The following is a 20,880-nucleotide window of genomic DNA, read 5'->3' on the forward strand; positions in this document are numbered from 1 at the left end:
CTTCATGGTAAAACAATTTCAGACAAATATTTAAAGGACATGTTGCTTTGTTAAAGGAACTAAAAAAATACATAAATAAAGTATACTGTGCTCTAACAGGAATGCCTTTATGTGTTAGTTTACTTCCCTATCAAAGTCAAGTTGGCTCCTTCCTTATTTTGAACTAACTAGTACCTTATTTTCAAGTCACTTTTTATATCCCCTTAGTTTTTATTTCTCATATGAGATGGCATTCATTTTATGACCCATCACATCACATGTAGTATCCCTAATGCACTCTCATGGGATTTATGGATTATTGTCACATGGTATGCAGCTGAAGGGACTGAAACGTGCTACGTTATTTCCTCTGGTGTTCACAGAGTGCAAGCAGCAGTGAGAAAGATTTGTGTAAATATGTGCACGCTCAAACTGGAATTACACATTCGGGGTTGATAGGACTTGGAAAAATGCCCAGGCATGCGCGACCTTAAACAGTCTTCACTTTTTTTTATTTTCCACATAAATTAGATATTCCACAACACATTGCTATGTCTTTTTAGTTTTATTAATCTGTAGCAAATCTTCAAATCCTTATTTAACAATACATATTAAAGTTTAACTATGAAGGACGGTACACATCCACAAGTGTTGAGGTAGTATTACACAAGCAGTGCAAAGCTTCCTTCTTCTGCCACAATGACACTTTCCAAATGAGCTGTAGATTGGGAGGGATTAGGAAGGTGTAATTAACCCACATACAAACCCGGAGTATTTAGAGAAGGCATCAATATGACAGAGACAACAACTAGCACATGCGTGTGCATGTGTCGATGTGAGGAGCTTTCAAACAGATTGAGCCAAAAGTCCTGCTTGTGCAGTGCTTTGTAGCTAAAAGTGACAGGTCTCATCTTGTTCAGACGAGAATCGTAGGCGAGATGTCGCTGTGCCGCATTACAAGCTTTCACAGCTTTGAGATGTTTGGTGTGATCAAAACTGAAATCCACAAGGGGCTCTGCATAAAAACAGTGATTATGGAATCAATGTTCATGCTAATGCCTGCTGCCACAAGGCTTGGCATAGAGTTTCTAAATGACAACTGTTTGTAACTTTGAATTATTTCCCCTGCTTGAGGCTGGAGACGGCTGTGAAGACTGCGTCAAATTCTGGCTCATCTTTTCTTGTATCTCATCTGGGAGAATAAAGTGCATTTGTGATCTGTGACATTTCTGAAACTGAATGGAGGTTTCCACAGTTTTGACAGAAGGTGATGTATTTGTCACTGTTGCAATCACGACTACGTGGCCTGTTTACTGACACAGTGTTTGGTATTAATTGCAACTAATCAGGGCGTACACTTGATGGCATTTACTGATTACATTCACCGTCTGGATACAGGATTGCAGTTCATGCATTAGCCTAAATAAATCCCATGTCCAAATGTTGAATTGTCTTAAAAAAAGATACAACTTATGACAAAACATTATTGCTGCTGTTGAGTAAATGTTTTGTGGTGGTACAGAATCAGAAAAGGGTCCGTATAACTGGAGACCTTAGATTCAACTAACATAGCTGATTTGTGAGATGTGTTGCTCTTGACATTTTGACTGTTATTACATTTTCACACACTGCTGATCACAATATTACCCAGAGCAGGAAGTCGCTGCCGTGTTTCCCTTAAGATCCTAGACCTTTTTAATCCTATATTTGATTTGTTATGGTTCCTTCCTGTAAAATTGTTTTAGAAATGTCTTGAAATTACTTTTTTCTTCAGTAAAGCAGAATAATTTCACATTTCAGCTTTTAAATTCATTAAAAGCTGAAATGTTTTATAATTGTTTTTAACAAAATTACCACATTTTTAACAAAATTGCTGGTGGCATTTTTTGATTTTATATTTTACTTCTCCCATCAGGATCTGGGTTGTGTGTCGTATGCTTTGTGCGGGTTGCACTGTACAGGTGGATCTTTTGCTTCCTGCAATTATTCAATCATCAAAAGGAGCTGCTGGACAATATCTGGATGCCTGATGATTCACCCTATAGACATCTTCCTCCTCTATGTGCCACAACAGCTGCACATCCGCCTGCATGTCCGCTCCCCAACCTCTCCACTGCTCAGAGGTCGCCACCAGTCCTGTCCACATTTGGACACGACTCCTGCAGATCTCTGTCACTAAATCGATTCCTTTACCACCATCTCACTATTTCAGCCCTAAGCCCTTTGCACTTTTTTCTTTCTTCATAAATGAATTGTTTTTTTTTTTCTTATTTTATTTTTTACATTGTGTCCTATCCATGATTATGCGTATGTGCTAGAAACCTACCTAGAAATATAATCTCAAGTGATTTACCTGTTGAATGAATATAACACGGCACATATCTTAAACATAGCCTTTTGGTATCATCGGATATTTATACAAGAACATTAAACATTACTAAAAAGCCTTTAAATCACAAATGTATAAATGTTCATTAAATTCTAGTGGGACTTTAACTGGAATCACATGTTTTGTTCAAATGTATAAAAACTTTAGCTTTTTTGCCTGATTGTCAGCTTTTTTGAACAAAACCATTGGATAAATCACAAGAAAGTCACTGATTGTTGGCAGCAATCATGCTTGGAGAAACTTAAAAACTCAATGAAGAAAGACTCTAGGCCAGGATTCAACTCCAGGATCTTCTTGCTGCAAGGCAATATCGCTACAAACTGTTCCATCATCCAGCCCTCTGGCACTTTTTTGTAACATATCTGCAAGGACAAACAGGTATAGACAATGGGTGGATCACACTACTAAAAGTTCTTTCCAGTCCATCACAGAGCCATCATAGTCAATAATCAAGCTAACATGCAAGTGTGAGGCTGATAGAAAAAAGGTGAGGAAAAGAAAAGCCTTACATGAACAAAGTGAACGTGCAATCGCCCCTCAGTCGCTCAGATTTGAGCCCAGAACTTTTGTTCTGTTAGAGAACAATGCTAACTATATAACCTTGAGGCTCGGAAAGTACATCATGTAACAAAAAGCTTCCAGGGACTAATTTGCTTCCTGCAGCATGCTTTGCATTAGATCATTTTTTGCAGTATCTAAGTATAAAACTGAAGGATACCCGGACAGGTGACTCAGCGCTTTTGAGAAGCAGAGGTTTCTCCTCGTGAGCATAAAAATTTATACCTTACTTCTTGTCAGTTCTGAATGAAAATGAGTACAGACACATGATTCTGTCATAGAGGAATGAGGGAATGGACATTAAGTCTATGTTGACCTTTGAAACCACCTTCTCCAAAGCTTCATTTCAGTTTTAGATTGATGCCCAAGAATTGTATGCTTTGGAACAAACTTTGATTCCAGGAAGTTGCCTCTGAACAGCACAGCTGAAGGAAGGCTGTTTATGTGGTAATATTTTTATCTTTTAATCATTTTTTTCTGTTGAATTTTAATATCTGAAACAGCTTATTCTTTCTGTTCAATATCAACTAGTATAGACTACATGGAGCAGTAAGCTCATTGTCTACAAAAATACAAATAAAGACAACAAGAGTTTTAGTCCTGGGTCATCACACTGTCCCAGCTGACAGACTAGATTTTACTTGAAAAAAATAATGAGCTCCAACATAGCAACCCTTTGGAAATAGGTTTTTTGCACACCAGGATGTGGTGTTGGTTGAAACTGATGAGTATAATGAGATGTTTTGTGTCTTTGCCTTCCACAGTTTCATTCTGTCCTCGCACTATTTAAAGATCAGCATGACTGACGTCAATAACTTAAGACACAAAGAGTTTCTGAGAATTATGACTGAAATAAATACGCAGGCAAAGGTGATTACATTCTCTGTGTTGTAAAAGGTAAACTCATTTACCTTCTTCAAGGGCGAAAAGCATTTTTTTTTTAACTGTTCCCATTGTCTGTTCACTGCTTCTCTGAAAATGCTGCTGTGAAAAAAAAATGGTGTGAAAAGGAGGTGGCCTTGCTGGCAGAGCATAAGCAGGCTCTGTTGAATGCGTTCGTGCACTTAGGTGTTTAGTCACAACAGATGAGGAGCTGTCCCTCAGAGCACATTCACAAGAGAGACTATAAATGACGGGAAACATTAGCAGAGAGTACAGACCAATACAACTAAAAGCTGCATAAAAAAACAAGCCTTGGGAATGGGATAGGATTTTCTCTTTCAATATAGTGACACCTATTTTTGCTAATCAGCTAATGCTGGTAATATAAATTCTCCCATTCTCATTGACAGTTTAACAAGATCTGTGATCGAACAAATAGCCAAAATCCATTCTCTGATTGGGAAAAAAGTGTAACAGTGTCGGCTGGTGAAATATTGATTTTAGTTGTTCTCAGTCAACTATTTACCAAGAAATAAAGGACAGACGGAAACCAAGATTATGCTTTGTTTAAGCACTAATGTTGGTTTAAAACACAACAAAAACATGAGGAGTAGAGGACTCACTCTCCATGAACAGCCAATATAAACTCAAACAGATATTGATAACCTAAGAAAAGTGATTATCAAGCCCAACTATTGAAAACACAAGAAACCCAGACTGGAATTTATTAAAACCATTGTTGACACACCCCAATTTTTGTGGGATAGTATCCTCTGGACAGCTGATTCAAAAAGGTCAACATCTGGAGCTGTCTCTTTATGACTGGGGTAGTAAGAAGAGTATTCATCTTGCAATGACAAGGTTCTAGGTTTGGTTTTGTTTTCAAGTGTTGGTGCAGTGATGTTCTTTAAATATCAGACTTAACTTTCCACTCTCATTCTGACTATATGACTATGCTTCTTGTTGAAAGCTGAACCTCTGCAACAGTATCAACTGTTTTCCAGCCTCAAATAGGCTTTTCTTTCTGTTAAAGAAAGGTATCCCCGCGGCCATTTTATGTTTAATGCGGTGTCTTCATTATACTGGGCAGTGTAATTTTCTCTGCAGAAATATTATCGTGCAGTCAGACCCATATTTTAATAACTTTTTTGAGGGGGAGCGGGGACTGAGGTAAAATAATCTGAGAACCTTCTTCTGCACGCTTACTATCGTTTTCACAATTTGCCCTCCTACATTTTTTTTTGTAAACTATAAAAGGGACATGCCACGTCTTTCTTACACACCTAATTTTAAAGGTGATTGGTTACATTAGGTCTTATTCAGGTATTTCAGAGTAATGCATGCCACACTTGTATGAATTTTTTTTAAAGCAGTTCATAGTTGTACACTACTTTGTGTTGATTTGTCATATAAAATGCTACAATTTCCACTGGTAATTTTAACAGGGCTATAATGAAAAATCCAAAGGGTTGTAAATACTTTTCAAGGCAGTACACTTCAATTGATTTACATTAATTCCAACTCTCATTAAACGTGGCAATCAATTTAATGAGTTACATCCCCTGGGATCTCATATACAGATTGACCAAATCAGGCTGAATGACATCATAGCTTGTACCTGTGAACATTTTCTTTCTTTGTCCTTGAGAGATGCAACTGGTTATAAATGCCTTTTTTCTTAGCTTTACATTTTGTATCGATTTACATCAACCCAGTGGGAGGTCGTAAAGACAGACACGATGCAAAGGACACCAACAAGAGAAGAAAAGAAACTTAGGCCTAACACTCACGTTGGAGCTTTAGAGACTAATTACTCTGTGTGTGCCACTTAGCAGCATTTTGAAAGCTGGGAGAGCAGCACTAGACATTCAGAGCCTCAGGGTACAGTCTCATTTTGCATTCAGCTGCTTCGGCAAGCCCCCGATGGCAGCAGAGCGCTTTCCAAAGTTTTAAACTGCGATGACATTTACAAAGTAAGGCCTTGGCATATTTGCTCTCACACTTGCAACACGTGATATTTACAAATCCTTGGTGTTTGATTTGTTGGATGCTTGGATACAGTTTATGTTAATTGAGAATGGTCTATTGGGGGATTTACTGAAACTGTTGCCATTACAGTGTCATAATACTAAGGTTATCTGAATGACAGAAACAGTCAATGTGCCTATAAAAAAATGCATGTAAAGAATAGGTAAAAATCATTGGTTATGAAACCTGTCTTGACTTGACTATGAGGGACATCTAGTGGTAGATCATTGTATTTTGATCAGAAAGTCCAACAAACTTTATTGATTTATATCCTGGAGAAAATAACAAAAAAACAATAGTGAAGAAAAAAATCACTATTTGAACAACCTGGTCATTCATTGTATATTCAGATAGTCATCGGCTCAATCTTTGGGAACATAATGTTGCTTAACCAATACTATCAAACCACATTTAATACTATTACTACCACAGGCTTGTAAAATAGTCAGAAGCATCTCTTATTCTATGTCTCTTCTTACCTTGATGTGTCAGTCACTCTGCATTGTTGTAAATCTAAGCTCATCAGACAACATAACCTTCTACCATTGCTCCAATGTCCAGTCTTTATGCTCCTGAGCAAACTGAAGCCTTTTCCCAATTAACCTCTCTGATCAGCGGGTTTCCCAAGGCTATTTAGGCCTAATGCGTTTAAGTTTCCTTGGAATTGTGAATGCAAAACACTCTCACTTTTGCTCATGAACATATCCATGGTGTTGGTTTTTATTTATTTCATCAAAACTTTTAAGTAATTCAAGATTCAAGTCATACAATCATTCATTATTTTTATCTGGCTACACTTCTTTTGCAAAGATGACTCCTCACAAACTTCACAGTTTTTTGTGTTGTGTTGAGTTTCACCTTAGACGTTTAATATTTATTGAAGCATGTTCCTTCTGGAACGGTTTAACATCCTCTCCAGAACAACAAGATTTGCTTTACAACATAGCAGTTTTAGAAAGGAGAAGCCAATCATGATCTGTTAATGCTGAATAACTTGTCACGAGCTGAAATGCGGTTATTAAGTGGAAAACTCTTAGGTGGTGCCTTTAGATATTGTGCAAGGGAAATGTAAATGCACGGCAGACTTTTAAGATTAGTAAAAAAAATGTAGTACTAAAAATCCAGTTGTAAACATGAAAAGGCTTAAAAAGGTTTAACTACTTTTGCAGGGCACCTCATATCCGCCTTTGATGTCTATGTATGTCCAACCTGCCTCAAGGGGGCGCCCGTGGCCCATAGCTTATTTGCTTTCTACTTCTGTGCAGCCTGTCGGATAAGTAAAGCTATATGCAAACAATGGATACAAAAATGTATGGAAAGCAAACAAAAATGTTACAAATGAAGCTAAGGCTAGCAATAATAGATCTACAGCTAAATGTTAAACAGATAATTGAGCAAAATTGTAAGATCAACAAAAGGTGTGGAAAGCAGTGAAAAATATATCTAACGATGGAGTCAAGTGCGTTTCAAGCTTAAATTACGTAAAACATGTCTTCCTTCAAGGATAACACACACAAAAAAAGTTAATGCAAACCTTCCCCCGAAATTTTAAAGTCAAATGGGTTTCTTACAAAATTAAGAAGCATTTTTCTGTTAAAAGTTAAAATGTGAAATGACTCTCTGGCAATAAATAATCGTTATGAAGCTTCATAAGTTTCTTTCAAAAACAGTTAAGGGTTAAAATAGGCTAATAATACCTCCCTCCACAGGTCTCCTCCCCTTCAGTGAACTAACCACCTACAACAAGTTTGACAGCTCAGCCTTTTAGTACCGAGCAGCAGCGGCAGCGACAGAAAAATTGCACTTTCTTCCACTGAACACGAGTTGTGTCTTATTTTCGTGGCTATGTGTGCGTCTATGGCTATGAGGGATTTTATACATCCGTAGGTTTCGGTCACTTCTCCCCCGGGGATTCCTTCTTTCCTTTTTTTTTTTTTTTTTGGCTCGCGTTGGTGTAGCGTCTGAGAAATAAATTCGAGAAAAACAACAAAAAACTGCTTTTTTTCATCTATCCGGGCGTCGAGAGGAGGATAAAGATGTCGAACAAGGTGGACGAGGCGAACAGGCTCACCGAAAGTACATACAAGGTAGGTAGGTGTATGGCTGCTGGTTTAGATGGGAAGCTGGGAAGACAACAGGTGCGACCAGGGGGGAAGAAAATTCCTCCATACTTAAACAGACATGGAGCACAGCAAAGCTGAACAGGTGTTAACTAATTAAAGCGTATTGCTCATTTTAAAAGCAACGTTTCATAAATTTGACATGGAAAGAGGTTATCCCCCCTCCAAAGAGTTTTCCAACAGGTTTTGCCTGAGTTCAGGGAGCTGTTTTTTTGGAGAGTTGAATCACTGGTTTTGAGGAACTAGCTCCACCCCGACTGTGTCTTTTCCATAGAAAATAGTTTCTTTTAAATTATCACCCTTATTCCAGCTAACATGTGGCTCTGACAATTAATTAAATTTTGATCCATATGTAACTTGTTTGGGTGGACTCATCTAAATACATTGGCGTGTAATTGAAAACATAATTGAAGTTATCCAAAGGAATTATTTTGTTTGAAATAAAGGTAAATTGGTTTCTTCAAAAACGTGTAACACAAACAAAGCTGTTTTAGAGTGTAATGCTATTACAAAAAACGTACTCATCAAAGTGTAATGTTACATGATACCCACCAAACAAATTTGAAAAAAAAAAAACATTGTTTGCTCATCAGCTAGCACAAAAAGCATCACAACCTATTCTTAACAATTTAATGGAAAATTTAGTGAAAGGAAAAAGTGTGGCAGAAAAAAAAGTTGAGGAAGCTATAGGATTATGCAGCAAAGACCATACAAGATGTTCGGGGAGTTTCCTGAGGTGTGAGCTGTGGTTGGGATAAATGCTTTATCAGCCGCCACACACAGAAGTATATGTAGGCCATGATCTACAGAAGTCATTAAAAATTGTCTAACAAATTCATGTCTTATGAGTTTCACTGTGAGAATTAAATTATTGAAATAAACAAACGTTTCAGTTATTGTTTTAATTAATTGGGATCGGAAGTTTAACACAGAACATCTTGACTACAAATGAGGCCTAAATGTGTTGCTTAATTTAAGCAGATTCCCTTGATATTAGGTCGAGAAAAGAGCTTCATAAAGTGGCCAACTTGCCACTATGCATTTTGTAAGCCCAACCGGGTCCCATACTGTGAGCAAAACCCACACACACATGTTGACTGGGGATTTACAGTGTAACCATTAAGCTTGAGGGTTTTATGTAAAATTATTAATATATTTTCTTTAAAGATTGTTACTTCATCCATTTTTTTTTATTTTTAAAAGGTTTTAAAATAATAATATTTAATAAAGGTACCAGATTGGCACCCAAAAAAAGAAAAAACAGTTCTTGCACTCTGCAGGCGACTCTCCACAGGTAGCCAAGTGAAGGACTATAAAGAGCTGGAGTGAGGGGGAAAAAGCAGACTCAAGGCTTTTCTCATAAGACTTTAGTCCTTTTGAACAGTTTTTATTTGCCTGGCCTCTTGTTAGGACAGCCCCCGCAGCTCATTGAAGTGGTGAAATACAGGGGAAAGACTCCAGGTTTAATAATTTAGGTGCCTGCGTGTTTTGTGTGGTAAGATTATACAGCAAGCTCCTCAGCACCCATCGCCTCTTGTTCACAGTTATGGTAACAAAGTGCTCATAACAGATATTGAAATTATATGGTTTTGCTAGGAAATTTATTGAAGGTTTACATATTTCACAACATGTCAAAGTTTCTCAGAGTAACAGCTTATCTTTCAATTAATTGATGTTAGAAATGTAAAAGCACAATTATGTCAAACTCATGAATTATATTGTGGCTTGTATAATCCCTCACATTTTTCATAATCTGAGTGATGCATCTTTATCTTAAATGTAGTTTCCTGACTTTTAAGGCGTGAATTGGAATTGGGTGACTATTATATGACTCATGAAACATTGATTGCAGTGGGAGACTTGCTGCACTTAACTGAGGTTTGATCATTTGTAAACATGGCTTTACATGCTAAAACATGTTGAACTAGCATTTTGTTTAAGGTGGGTGCCTTAAGATAATATTTATTGGTGCTATAGCGGTAAATTGAACTGAAATAAATGTCAAATGACTATTTTAACACAAAATACTTGCGTGCTATGGGACCCTGTTCACTAGTAGTGTGCAAATCTGTTTAACATCCATCCACTCATAACTACATTCATAGAACAGCACATTGATTCATGCACAAACAAGTACATCAATTTGGGCTGCACGCCATCAAGGAAATAGCTAATTGTGATTAATAATGCGTTGGTGATAATAATTACGATTGACCCACAGTTTTCTCCTGGCTCTTTACTCGTTTCTCTTCGTTATAACGCCTCCACCACTCAGTGAGGTATAGGAACTCGCTGTTGATTGTATGGATCTAGTTTTGGCATTAAGAGCAAGGAATGTCATTTAAACAAGACATTTACATTGTTGTTATGTTTCATTTGCTTTTCAAATATAATAACCTACCAAATATTGCATCCAGTTAGTTCTACATGATTGAAGAATTCCTCCTATTGATATTGCAATAATAACTCAAATCTATAGATCAGTACATCCATCTACAAGTCTGTCCATCCTTCCAGTCATCCTGCTATATATCTCCACCCATTCATTAATTAATTCATTTAGCCATTCATTCATACAGCCATCTGTCTTTTCAAACTTTGCTAAAAACCAGTTAATCCTTTGGTCATGTTAAGTGACTTTTTAATTGAACATATATATAGTTTGCAATGTAATTAGATACGACAATCATTATTAAGTGTCAAGATAAGGAGACACCTAATCTGGCCAGTGGAACAAGTTGGGCTGATCCAGACATGATTACTTTGCTGCGTCTGGACCAAAAAAAAATTGCAAGATACAAGATATTGAACTGCCTTGCCAAATAAAAACCTGGATCTGCATGTGAACACTCATTTTTTGCATGAGCTTCTTAACTTCCATCTTCTGTTGCTCATGATTAAACCTGACGCTTTATTTCTTATGGTCACTGTCTTCTTGCAGAATGTGATGGATCAGTTCAACCCAGGCCTTAGGAACCTGGTAAACCTAGGAAAGAGCTATGAGAAGTCTGTTAATGGTGAGTAGTAGTTGTTGTTGTTGTTGTTGTTTTACTGCATTTTCAGGTACACTGATAAATTATTGGGGATTTGATTTAAAAACATACTACACATCTACATCTCTTCTGTGGCCTTCAATCACAAACATTTTTATCATTTCCCCAGCTATGTCCATGGCAGGAAAGATGTATTTTGAGGCACTGTCTAAGATTGGAGAGAATGCTGCTGGATCTCCCGTCTCCAAAGATTTGGGTAAGTTTCTATGTTGCTCTCCTCTGGGATTAACAGAGAATGATCTTCACTGTGTAAAGATTTTTCCTATCTATATCTCTCTCTATCTCCATCTGTCTCTGACTCATTTTATTGCAGTTCTTTTAAGGATCTTTTGAAATCCTTAACAGGCAAAATTTGATTTTGAATATTTTTTTTTGTCAAAAAGAGGGATGATGGAAAGTTTAAAACCACAGCCTCAAATAAGGAGACATGCATAGTTCAAGCATTTCCAGTAGATTTGTTGCAACAGTGCTTCAAATTGCGGACTTGACTAGATGGATAGCCTTGAACTTACACTTTTTTGTAAATGTCCTTTGCCATCGAGCACAAAACATGTTCAATGATTAACTGGAGCATTTTCTTGTTGAAATACCCAGTGATCACTGCACAGAGGGGCACCTGCAGTCTGCCTGCTGCAACACCTCTACATATCCAGTTGCATTTTGACAACCCTACACAAACCAGACTTGGTTATTTCATCAAGATAAAATTTCCTGCACTCTGACTAAAACTTATTCAGTCGGATCATCTTGTCATACATGAAATGCTGGAAGGCTAAAGAAAAAGTCAAGGTTGTTGTTTTGGTTTTTTTGTTTCGTTTTGTTTTGTTTTTTCCTCACCAGAGAATACAGCTTTCTTTCAATGTTGATGTGCAAATTTGGACGTTTAAATTTTTCTGTCAGAAAAATTTAAACGTAAAAATGTGACGCTATATAGCTGTGCATTGATGGTGATGTTTATAATATTTGAGAACTGTGGAAATATTAATTAGTGAGACCATCCTGTTTTCTTATGTTATCAGTCCAAATTTGCACATTTGTGGAGTGGAAAGAGGTGTGGCCTTTGTGGCCAGCATGATTATAATCCTTAAATTTGGGTTCCGATTTGCCTGTGTTTTCACCAACAACTTTCTGGATACTCTGGATTTTGCGTCAGGCGGCCATATTGGCAAAAACAAGAAGAACATTTTTAAGTTTGCAATTGAGAAGAAAATAAATCCATAGATGCTTATGTTTGCCTGGTGTTAAAAATGTATGAGATTACCATGTCATTGTGCAGAGTCATTCTGCTGCTCACAGACCCCTTTGATTGTTGTGAAGGGGAGTAAAGCGTCTCCCATCCTCCATTAGCTTCTTTGCTTGGGTTGCAGAAGTAAACCTAAGCAGCGAACACACAATGTTGGAGACGTGGCACACACACACCACCTGGAAGCCTTTCGGTTAATTAAAGTCAGGCTTCTAAGTGTGTGCAGGGAAAATGTGTTCAAGGTGTTCATACTGTTTAAATGTGTTCCACTTTATAGGCACCATATTATTCATAAAATTGTGCTATTTTATTAGTGAAAACTTGTCATACTGTTTTGAAACTCTTGCTTTGAACATTTTTGGCTAAGAGGTTGGCAAATATTTAAAGTATTTTTATTAATTTGTTGTATATTTCAGGTCTTGTGTGTGTTAGATTTTACAGTTTTCTATAGTAAAAGGAATAGTATTATTCAAAAGCTTGGACAAAGCTGCACTACAATGAAAGCACAGGATGAGTGATGCTTAATATTTAAATTTATGACTGAGTGTGAAAGGTTTATGAGTAAACAGAGTTTGTTTAGTCTTCAGTTTGTTCCCGGTCAAATTCCCAAGCTTCACCTTACCCCTGGCTAATATGCAGCCAGACACAGCTGGGATCCTAACTCACTGTCACTAGTGACACACTTTGATTTAGCCACTGTATGCCTCTCCTGTCTCCTGTGGTTTTGGAGCTAAACTGCTAATTGAATTCTGCAGCACATTGGGAAGAGCCACCTGTTGCTGTGCTGTTTCCTGGCATAGAAAAAAGATCTTTATACTGCTACTTGGTCTGTAGACTACTTTTTTTTCTGAATAGTTGCAGTTCTTGCTAGCTGTATTTATGCTTCAGTATGGTTATAATTTCTTTCATTTGCCAGATTCTGTCTTGGGAAGAACAGAAACATTTATTAATTCAGTACAAAAAAAGTTAACATGAATCCAAAAACAACTCATTAAAGCACAAATGGTTAAAATATTGCCATCAAAAGTGGGTGGATGTAGTTGGAAGCATTTTAACTCTGGTTTAAAGATGGTTGATGTGGTTTTATATTTGGATGTTTATTGAAAACTACCTGTGCATTGATTGGCATCAGCTGCTGAATTTTTATTTGAATTGTCTGCAACTTCTCATCAATTGTTGCCTCCAGCATTTTTAGAATTGGTTAATGTGTCACTCTGCCAAACTTGGCTTAATGTTGAACAAGAATGGCAGTGACAGCTGCAGTCCAAGATGGTGGAGGGTTACCGGCGAGCTGTTTTCTTCAGTTTGTCATTTCTCAGAAAGTGCAAGCGTGTGTGTGTGCCTTACTTCTCAGCTTTAGCGTAAATCCTTCCAGTGGATTTACATTAGAATTGTATGCATATATTAATTTAGAACTTGCTATTGAGAAGTGCTGAAATTATTTCTCTTTAATGTCTTGAATAGCGATTGTTTGTGATTGAAGGAACGTAAACTGCTCATTATTCATAAATAAATAACAAAAACAAGTTTTATTTAGTAATGAGATGTTCAGATAAGCAGCTTTACTTTTTATATTTTACATTTAAAAAATTATCATATGTATCATCAACACACGGTCGGCTTATTAATAACATTTGAAGGGTTGAAGTCACGTTTTATCTGTGGATAAACTCCAGGACCACAAAGAGACTGTTACTGTTCTTCCATAATGGATCATTTCTGTCTGTCATTATTTTTGGATTATTTAGGAAGGTGGTGAATAAACAGAGTTGAATATCATCTAATGATTGCTGACTAAAAACCAGTGAGCAATCAACCATTGTGAGGTGGATGTGACGTCGTCAAACTCCTAAGAACAGGAATGTATGTAAATAAGAACATTGTCATTAGGAACTTGCTCATGGATGTAGAGCAGCTGCCCTGTCAGAAACCCGAGCTCCACTGACACATCGCCAGAAACCAGATACTCTTGAAAGAAATTGCAGGACCTCTGCACCTTATCTTGCTACCTTCTTCCTTACAGTCTACCCCTGATTCTTGTCATACCCAACATTTACATAATCGTCTGACCTCTCGTAGAGCAGCAGGAAGTTGTTTAGGTTCATGTAGAAATTAATTGGGATTCGGTTGTAGTTCTTTGGCAACCAACTCAGTTTTCAACTGTTCATAACTTACTAAATTCAGTAGATGTTAGGTTGTTTTTTATTTAGTTACAAATAAATTGGATCGTCTTTTAATTCGACTGGATACCTTGTGCTCTTTGAAGGCTAACTACTTCTGTCAAAACCCAATTCAAAGTTTAAAGCAAACTTTGGTTTGCTTAAACAATGAATTGATTAAGCTTTTTAATGTCTTGCAGTTTTTACAAAATCACAATTTTGGTTTACTAAATTTTTTAGTTAAATGCTGCGTTCTTGTTATCCATGCAAAGCTAACATTATCCACACAGCTGCTCAGTTGTATTCCAAGGTTTACAAGCAAATCTTTCATCCTGCTGCAGCTCTAACAGCTTTCTATCAAAATGTTCGAACAATTTTGAAATTAAACCTAGATCGACTTCCTGCTTCACTTGAGTTTTTTTATTTATTTTTAAAATCAGTTTTCAGCTCACTGCTTCACCTTATTACATAAAACTGTCATAAGATTCTCAATCAGTAAAACCACATGATGCCCAATGTTTAACTAGTACCTGATGCATTTTTGCATAGTCCTAACACGCCATGTTTACATGGCGTGCCATGTGACTCTCACTGATACGAGGATTATTTTGTCGACGGTCAAAAACAGTAGAAGAACAGTTTCCCTTTTTGCATTCCACTGGCCAAACGTCATGAAAATCAGTTGAAAGAAAGGAGGGAATTTATTTATAACCAAGGATACTTGTTATTGTTGTTTTTACCTTTTAGAGTGTTGTTTGGATTTTTGTCTACGGTGCTGTTTGCACACATTGGTAGCCTTGGTAAAGGTGTGTCTAAAGCATTAGACTAATCCTACATTACAGTAGCATAATGTGGCTTAAGTAGGAAAAAGTTGCATTTCGGTGACTGAAAATGGAGAGCCCTGCTTAAGATTTCTGTTTTATTTTTTGTTATGATTCTGTGTTTGGAAGTGAAACAGGACCACTTCTTCACAGATTCAGATTTTATGTTTCATCACCCATACATACAAAACATGGACGGATGGACGGACATTCTTCCTTGCTGCCCTCCTCATCTTGTTTTAAACTTTCCAGTTACTACACTGTAGATGTGAACAGAGTTTTCTTGCATCAGTTTCCTGAAATAGGATTATCGCCACACATCTGTCTTACTTGAATTACTTGTTCCCTTGTATCTTCCTTCATCTGTTCCCCATGGAAACAGAAACTAAAGATTAATTTGAAGGTAAAATGTGCCAGTTACATTTATCTTGTAGTCATTTTGATCAGTTTTTAAAAATGGGGCCTTGTTGGTTTAACTAAAAACGATGATCTCATACGGAAATATTTTCTTTCCAAGAGGAAGAATTATTAATTTGTGACGCATTTGGGATTTTTTATTCTATTGAACAAACAACCTGTTCACTTCATTTATGAGAAACTAGATTTTTATCAAACTGCTCCACAAAGTCAAGCCCCAATTTTACAGCCTGGGCAAACAAGCCTTCAGGAAACCCGTGGGTTTGTCACTTTCTGTATTTTCCAGTGTTTTTGTTAACTAATGGTGGTGGGTTGCTTTTTGGCGCTTTGTCATCATGACACTTTTCGCCTTCACAAACTCGCTGATTTGAGCACACCTGTTTCCTGGCAACGTTTGTTGCCGATCATGACAACAGCAAACAAATGAGTGGAGCTCTCTGGAATGAGACTGTCAGTGTCAGTGACGTTGCTGAAACCACAACATTTTTCTACGCTGTGAGCAATTTTAAACATCTGACGACACATCTCTGCTTAGATTTACAGCTCATCACTTTGACAACAGACTCTTGTGCTGTGCATAAAAATCAGATTGTCTGGTATTTGACTCAAAACCTCACCTGCTCACATTTTTTGGATAATTTTAATGTCAGGTGTATTCAGACGTTAGCAGTGATTTATTGCTGGTTTTGCTTTTAATCCATCAGAATCTGTCATGTGGTATTGACGTTTCCTGTTGTTTTCTAACATTTGTCTCACCTCATTTCCTAACAATTTCCATTCTCATTACATACACTGCATTAACACTCTTTTTGCTTCCTTTCTTACACTTCCCTAACATCTTAACACAGCCTTTGTATTCCTGTCAGCTCCTGTTCTTTTAAAATCTTTTTTTTTTCTACCAGACTGAACTTTGACAGCCAATCCCACCATCAGGGAGGGTGAGCGGGGTAGGTGTGGTTTGACAGCTAAAGGAAGTGCACTGTTTACATACTGATGCATGTACAGCTCATGGTGATCTGTTCACCTGGCAGCAAATACAATGGCTGTCAAGGATTGTGCATTTGTTTCTGGGTTTTCTGTTATTTTCTTTACAGTTAAAATGTATTTCTTCTTAGAGCTTTCAGTCTCTTTCTCAAAGGTTTTTTAAAAATGTCTTCCAAGGTATTGCACCATGTTTATAGAGTCTATGTACTGTAGCTGAACTATACAGTCAGGAAAATGTTCTGTTCATTTTTGAAAATTTTAATTAAAAAAAAAATTCCCCCAAAAAGTGTGAGTTTCAGACTCTGTAACATATTAAATTATATAAAAGTAGTTTTTTTCAAACTCATTGATATTTCACCTTTTTTTTGTGCCTTTTTAGTCAATTTGTCTCTAGATTGTAAACATGACAGAAGATGCACCAAGTATGTTAATCTTAGAAGTCAAACTAGGCTTGTAGTAGATTTAATCTACTATAAACTAGTCCAGATTTTTTAAAATAAATTTGGAATGGATTGTAAAAGTGAAATACATGTTTCTAGATTTTCCAAAAATAGAGAAATGATCATTTTGTTCACTGTCAATCAAAAACTATAGCTTCAGCACTGTGTTTCATTGTTTTCTCATCAGAGTCACATTAAACTTTTATTATATCTGCTGCTGCTGTTACATTTGAATTTGGCTTTGGTGGGACAGTAAAAGCTGTTTCTATTGTAATATATTCTGTTTTTTTGACAAATTTTTCCCCAACAATCTACAGAGGCCTCTGCAAAAAAATAAATAAATAAAATACAAAAATTTAATTTTACACAGATCAACCTTTTCAAATAGAATTGATCACCATAGATTTTATTTGGTGGTACACAAGTAAATTTTAAAATAATCTGTGCCTCTGTTTTGGGGTGTTTTTATATAAATAGTGCTAAAATTAACACATTTTTTAAACATTCGTACACTTGCTTTGGTCTGTTGTGTAAAATCCCTCAGTTAAATTGCCATTTGTGGTTATCACAAGAAAAATGAAAATGTCTTTGTGTGGAAACTTTAGTACAGCATTGTATTTAAATCTTTTGGAAAAGCGTGAACCAAATAGTCTTGTGGTAGTTATAAATCTTGTTCGATTTCCTTAAAGGCATAAAGAAATTATCCCCTGACTGTAACTGACATTTAGCTTATTTTCACCAAAAGTAAGACAAACTACAGTTTTCTGGTCTACAAGGATTATATGCTTTGGTTTTATTGATTCACTATTCTTCTTGTAATGCATACAGCAATCCCTTGCTGTGCAAAAACAGCTACACTCATGACTCTTGGATAAAGACTTTCTAAATCTATCAGCCATATTTCCAAGAATCAAAGCAGCCTGACTGCAGGAGGGCTGCCTTGAACTACTCAAGTTGTTCATTGTTTAAAGTTGTCCAGGTTCTCTTACAAAAAGCATCATCAAAAAAAGTGTTAAAGTCAACAAACATATAATTTTAAACATTTTTTTAGACTGCAAAATTTAAGTGATATTACATTTTGTAAACAGTTGCAAGGTCAATGTCAGTCTGTTCATTCAGTTTGTATTTTTAATGTTATTTAGTCAAAAAGCTGTTTGTTCTCTATTTTCAGATTAGGAATTTGGTGTGTTCAAATTGATTCTTCTCATAATCCTAATTTAGTTGGTTTGAATTCTCACTTGCAACAACAAAAGGTGATAATTTGCTGGTGCTTTTTAAATTAAATCTGTTTTGGATTACTTTACCAGCAGGTGGTTGAGTTTTTCTGGTTGAGGTGAATATATACCTTTCCTCTGATGTCATACATAATGAGCCCTTACACCTTTGGGCTCATTGGTATAAGATTTTTTTACAACTACAAGTTACTCATTTCACTTTGGTGCATAACAGTACGTTCTGTAAATTGTTGTCATTGTACAGTAAGATTAAAGACGTTTTAGGTTGTAAAGCAGGAAGGACTGAATAAAAAAAAACAAACAGGAAAATTGAGTTTCCTGACATTAACCTGAGTATTTATTTTCATCTGGCAGGTGCAGTGCTGGTGGAAATCTCCGAGGTGCACAGGAAGGCTCATCTTGAGATGGAGGAAAATGTAAGTTCCACAGATGTTTCTAGAGATTACCTGTTTAAATAGCTGCTGTTTGATCCCTTTGTGATTGTGTTACCTAATCCTAATGCATTTTGTCAGGCACACTCGCTCTGTAAACCTGTTGCTTGGTATATTTCCACAGCTACATGCTGTTTCTGACGCATTCAACCGGTAGTTCTTTCTTCTACACCCATAAATAGAAAACACCTCGCCTCCTTCCCCACCTACATGTACAGTAGCCGAACGGGCAGCTGAAATGTAAAGTGATTTAACGACGAGGAGAGCTGTTTTGTTTTGTTTTGTTTTTTCTTTTGAGTATAAGGGCAAGTCTAAACAAGCTCTGGAAAACATCAGCTGTAGCTGTTGCATTGAGATTCATTAAGCTTGCATCTGCACATGCCGTGCTTCCTACTGACATATCCAAATGTGTCATGGCTGATTCACCCACTGGTGTTTTTCCGTAAGTTTGTCATTGTAATTCAGCTTGCTTGGACCTACTAACATAAATATTCATTTAGCATTCGTCCATCTGAATGCTTTCTGTGCTTTCTAATAAAAGAATTGTACAAAATACAAAATAATGGGGATGAGTGCTGTAAGAAAAAATTATTTATTAATCTTTTGACTGAATTATGTTTTCATTATCTGTCAGCTATAATTATTAAAATGATAATACATGCCATATATATATCTTCTTCACTCTATACATTGAGTTACAGTAACAAAACATTCTGACTATATTAAAATATATATTTTTTTATGTGAATCTGTGTTCATTTGAGTCGAAGTAATGTGTTACTTCAGATTTTAGTCGGTAACGTCTCCTGACTGTGTCACTATAGGGGAAGACCGTCAGGAGAATTTAAACGTAAAAATGTGACGCTATATAGCTGTGCATTGATGGTGATGTTTATAATATTTGAGAACTGTGGAAATATTAATTAGTGAGACCATCTTGTTTTCTTATGTTGTCAAGTGACAGTTTTTACTTTAAGAAATAAACTGCACCAGTTTGAGTGTATCTCATTAAAAATGAACTTCAGGGCAGAAAAGATGTGATGCAGTCCTCTGAGACTGTGTTACTAGAACCTGTGGGTGGGTTTTCTTCTTAATAATCTCCAGCTTGCGAGTTAAAGCCTCAATTTAACTTGGAGAAAACCTTCTTGGTGCTTTGATGCTGCATGTTATACATATAATGTTTCCCCGGGAGCTGTCGCTGCATCGCAACAAGGCCTCGATGAATGCATTGACACCTGCAGATAAATGAGAGCTGCAGAGAAGGGGAGGATGTCATGGAGAACTTTGGGCATTCCCACGCTTTGTTTCTGACTCATTCATAAGCACAACCTTGGACTTGGCTCTCACCCCCTCAGACACTCACCAATCCACTCCATAATGATCACTTTCCATTTTTCTCAGAGATTGACTGCACTTTCTGTTGTTGTTGTTGACAGCAAAGTTGAAAAGTCAGTCCTTCACGCTTCTGTCAGCTTAATGATCAGTTTTCTTTTTTTGTCCCCCCTCCTCTTCACCTGAAGTTTAAGAGGTTCCACAGGGAGGTAATAGCAGAGCTGGAGAGGAAGACTGAGATGGATGTCAAATACATGACAGTAAGTAGTTTCTGTGTATATTTGCAAATCATAATGTGGATGCAGCTTCCTGCCTTCTTGCAACCTAACACACTTTTATGTAAAAGTATATTATTGTGATTTGCATAGTGACAAAATGGAGGGTAGACAAACATAATGTAATGGGGGGGAATTTAAAATTTCTGATAATGGAGATCAAGGACAGGATGAGCAGCTAAAGAGGATTAATAAATGATGTGAGGGTTTTAGTCGCCACCATAATCTGATCACATGTAGCAATGCCTAGTTATAATTATGACTGCAGGGAGGGTAATTAATTCAAAGTGGGTTATCTCAGGCACACAACACAAAGGACAAATGAGATTCCAGTTATCCAGCAGCAAAACAAGTCCTGTCTGTCTAACATATTTGAAGCCAGTTAATAAGAACAAGGAGCAAACATTAACACAACATCAAAATGTCAATGTTTTGTTGAAAATAAAAACTGTAAACCTCAGTGAAAGCAAAGAGTAATGAAATCAATAAACTGATGTGACCTGGTTAATTAGTCAGGTTATTTTTGCTTGGCAG

General features: G+C 36.7%; 1 protein-coding gene across 2 annotated transcripts in view; it reads left to right on the top strand.

The window, feature by feature from the left end:
- Positions 1-7,594: 7,594 nt before the first annotated feature.
- baiap2l1b (BAR/IMD domain containing adaptor protein 2 like 1b) overlaps positions 7,595-20,880 on the top strand; it is a 31,369-nt gene continuing 18,083 nt past the window's right edge. For both annotated transcript variants that reach the window (XR_008606331.1, XM_055035819.1), the window contains exons 1-5: positions 7,595-7,923; positions 10,898-10,973; positions 11,119-11,205; positions 18,663-18,724; positions 20,260-20,331. Coding sequence is in view for 1 of the 2 variants with exons in the window: in XM_055035819.1 (XP_054891794.1) it covers positions 7,873-7,923; positions 10,898-10,973; positions 11,119-11,205; positions 18,663-18,724; positions 20,260-20,331 (348 nt within the window). In the remaining variant the exon portion in view is untranslated. The remainder of the gene's footprint in view (positions 7,924-10,897; positions 10,974-11,118; positions 11,206-18,662; positions 18,725-20,259; positions 20,332-20,880) is intronic.

Source organism: Poeciliopsis prolifica, unplaced genomic scaffold, assembly GCF_027474105.1.
Source record: "Poeciliopsis prolifica strain line A6 unplaced genomic scaffold, Auburn_PproV2 SCAFFOLD010, whole genome shotgun sequence".
Classification (NCBI taxonomy): domain Eukaryota; kingdom Metazoa; phylum Chordata; class Actinopteri; order Cyprinodontiformes; family Poeciliidae; genus Poeciliopsis; species Poeciliopsis prolifica.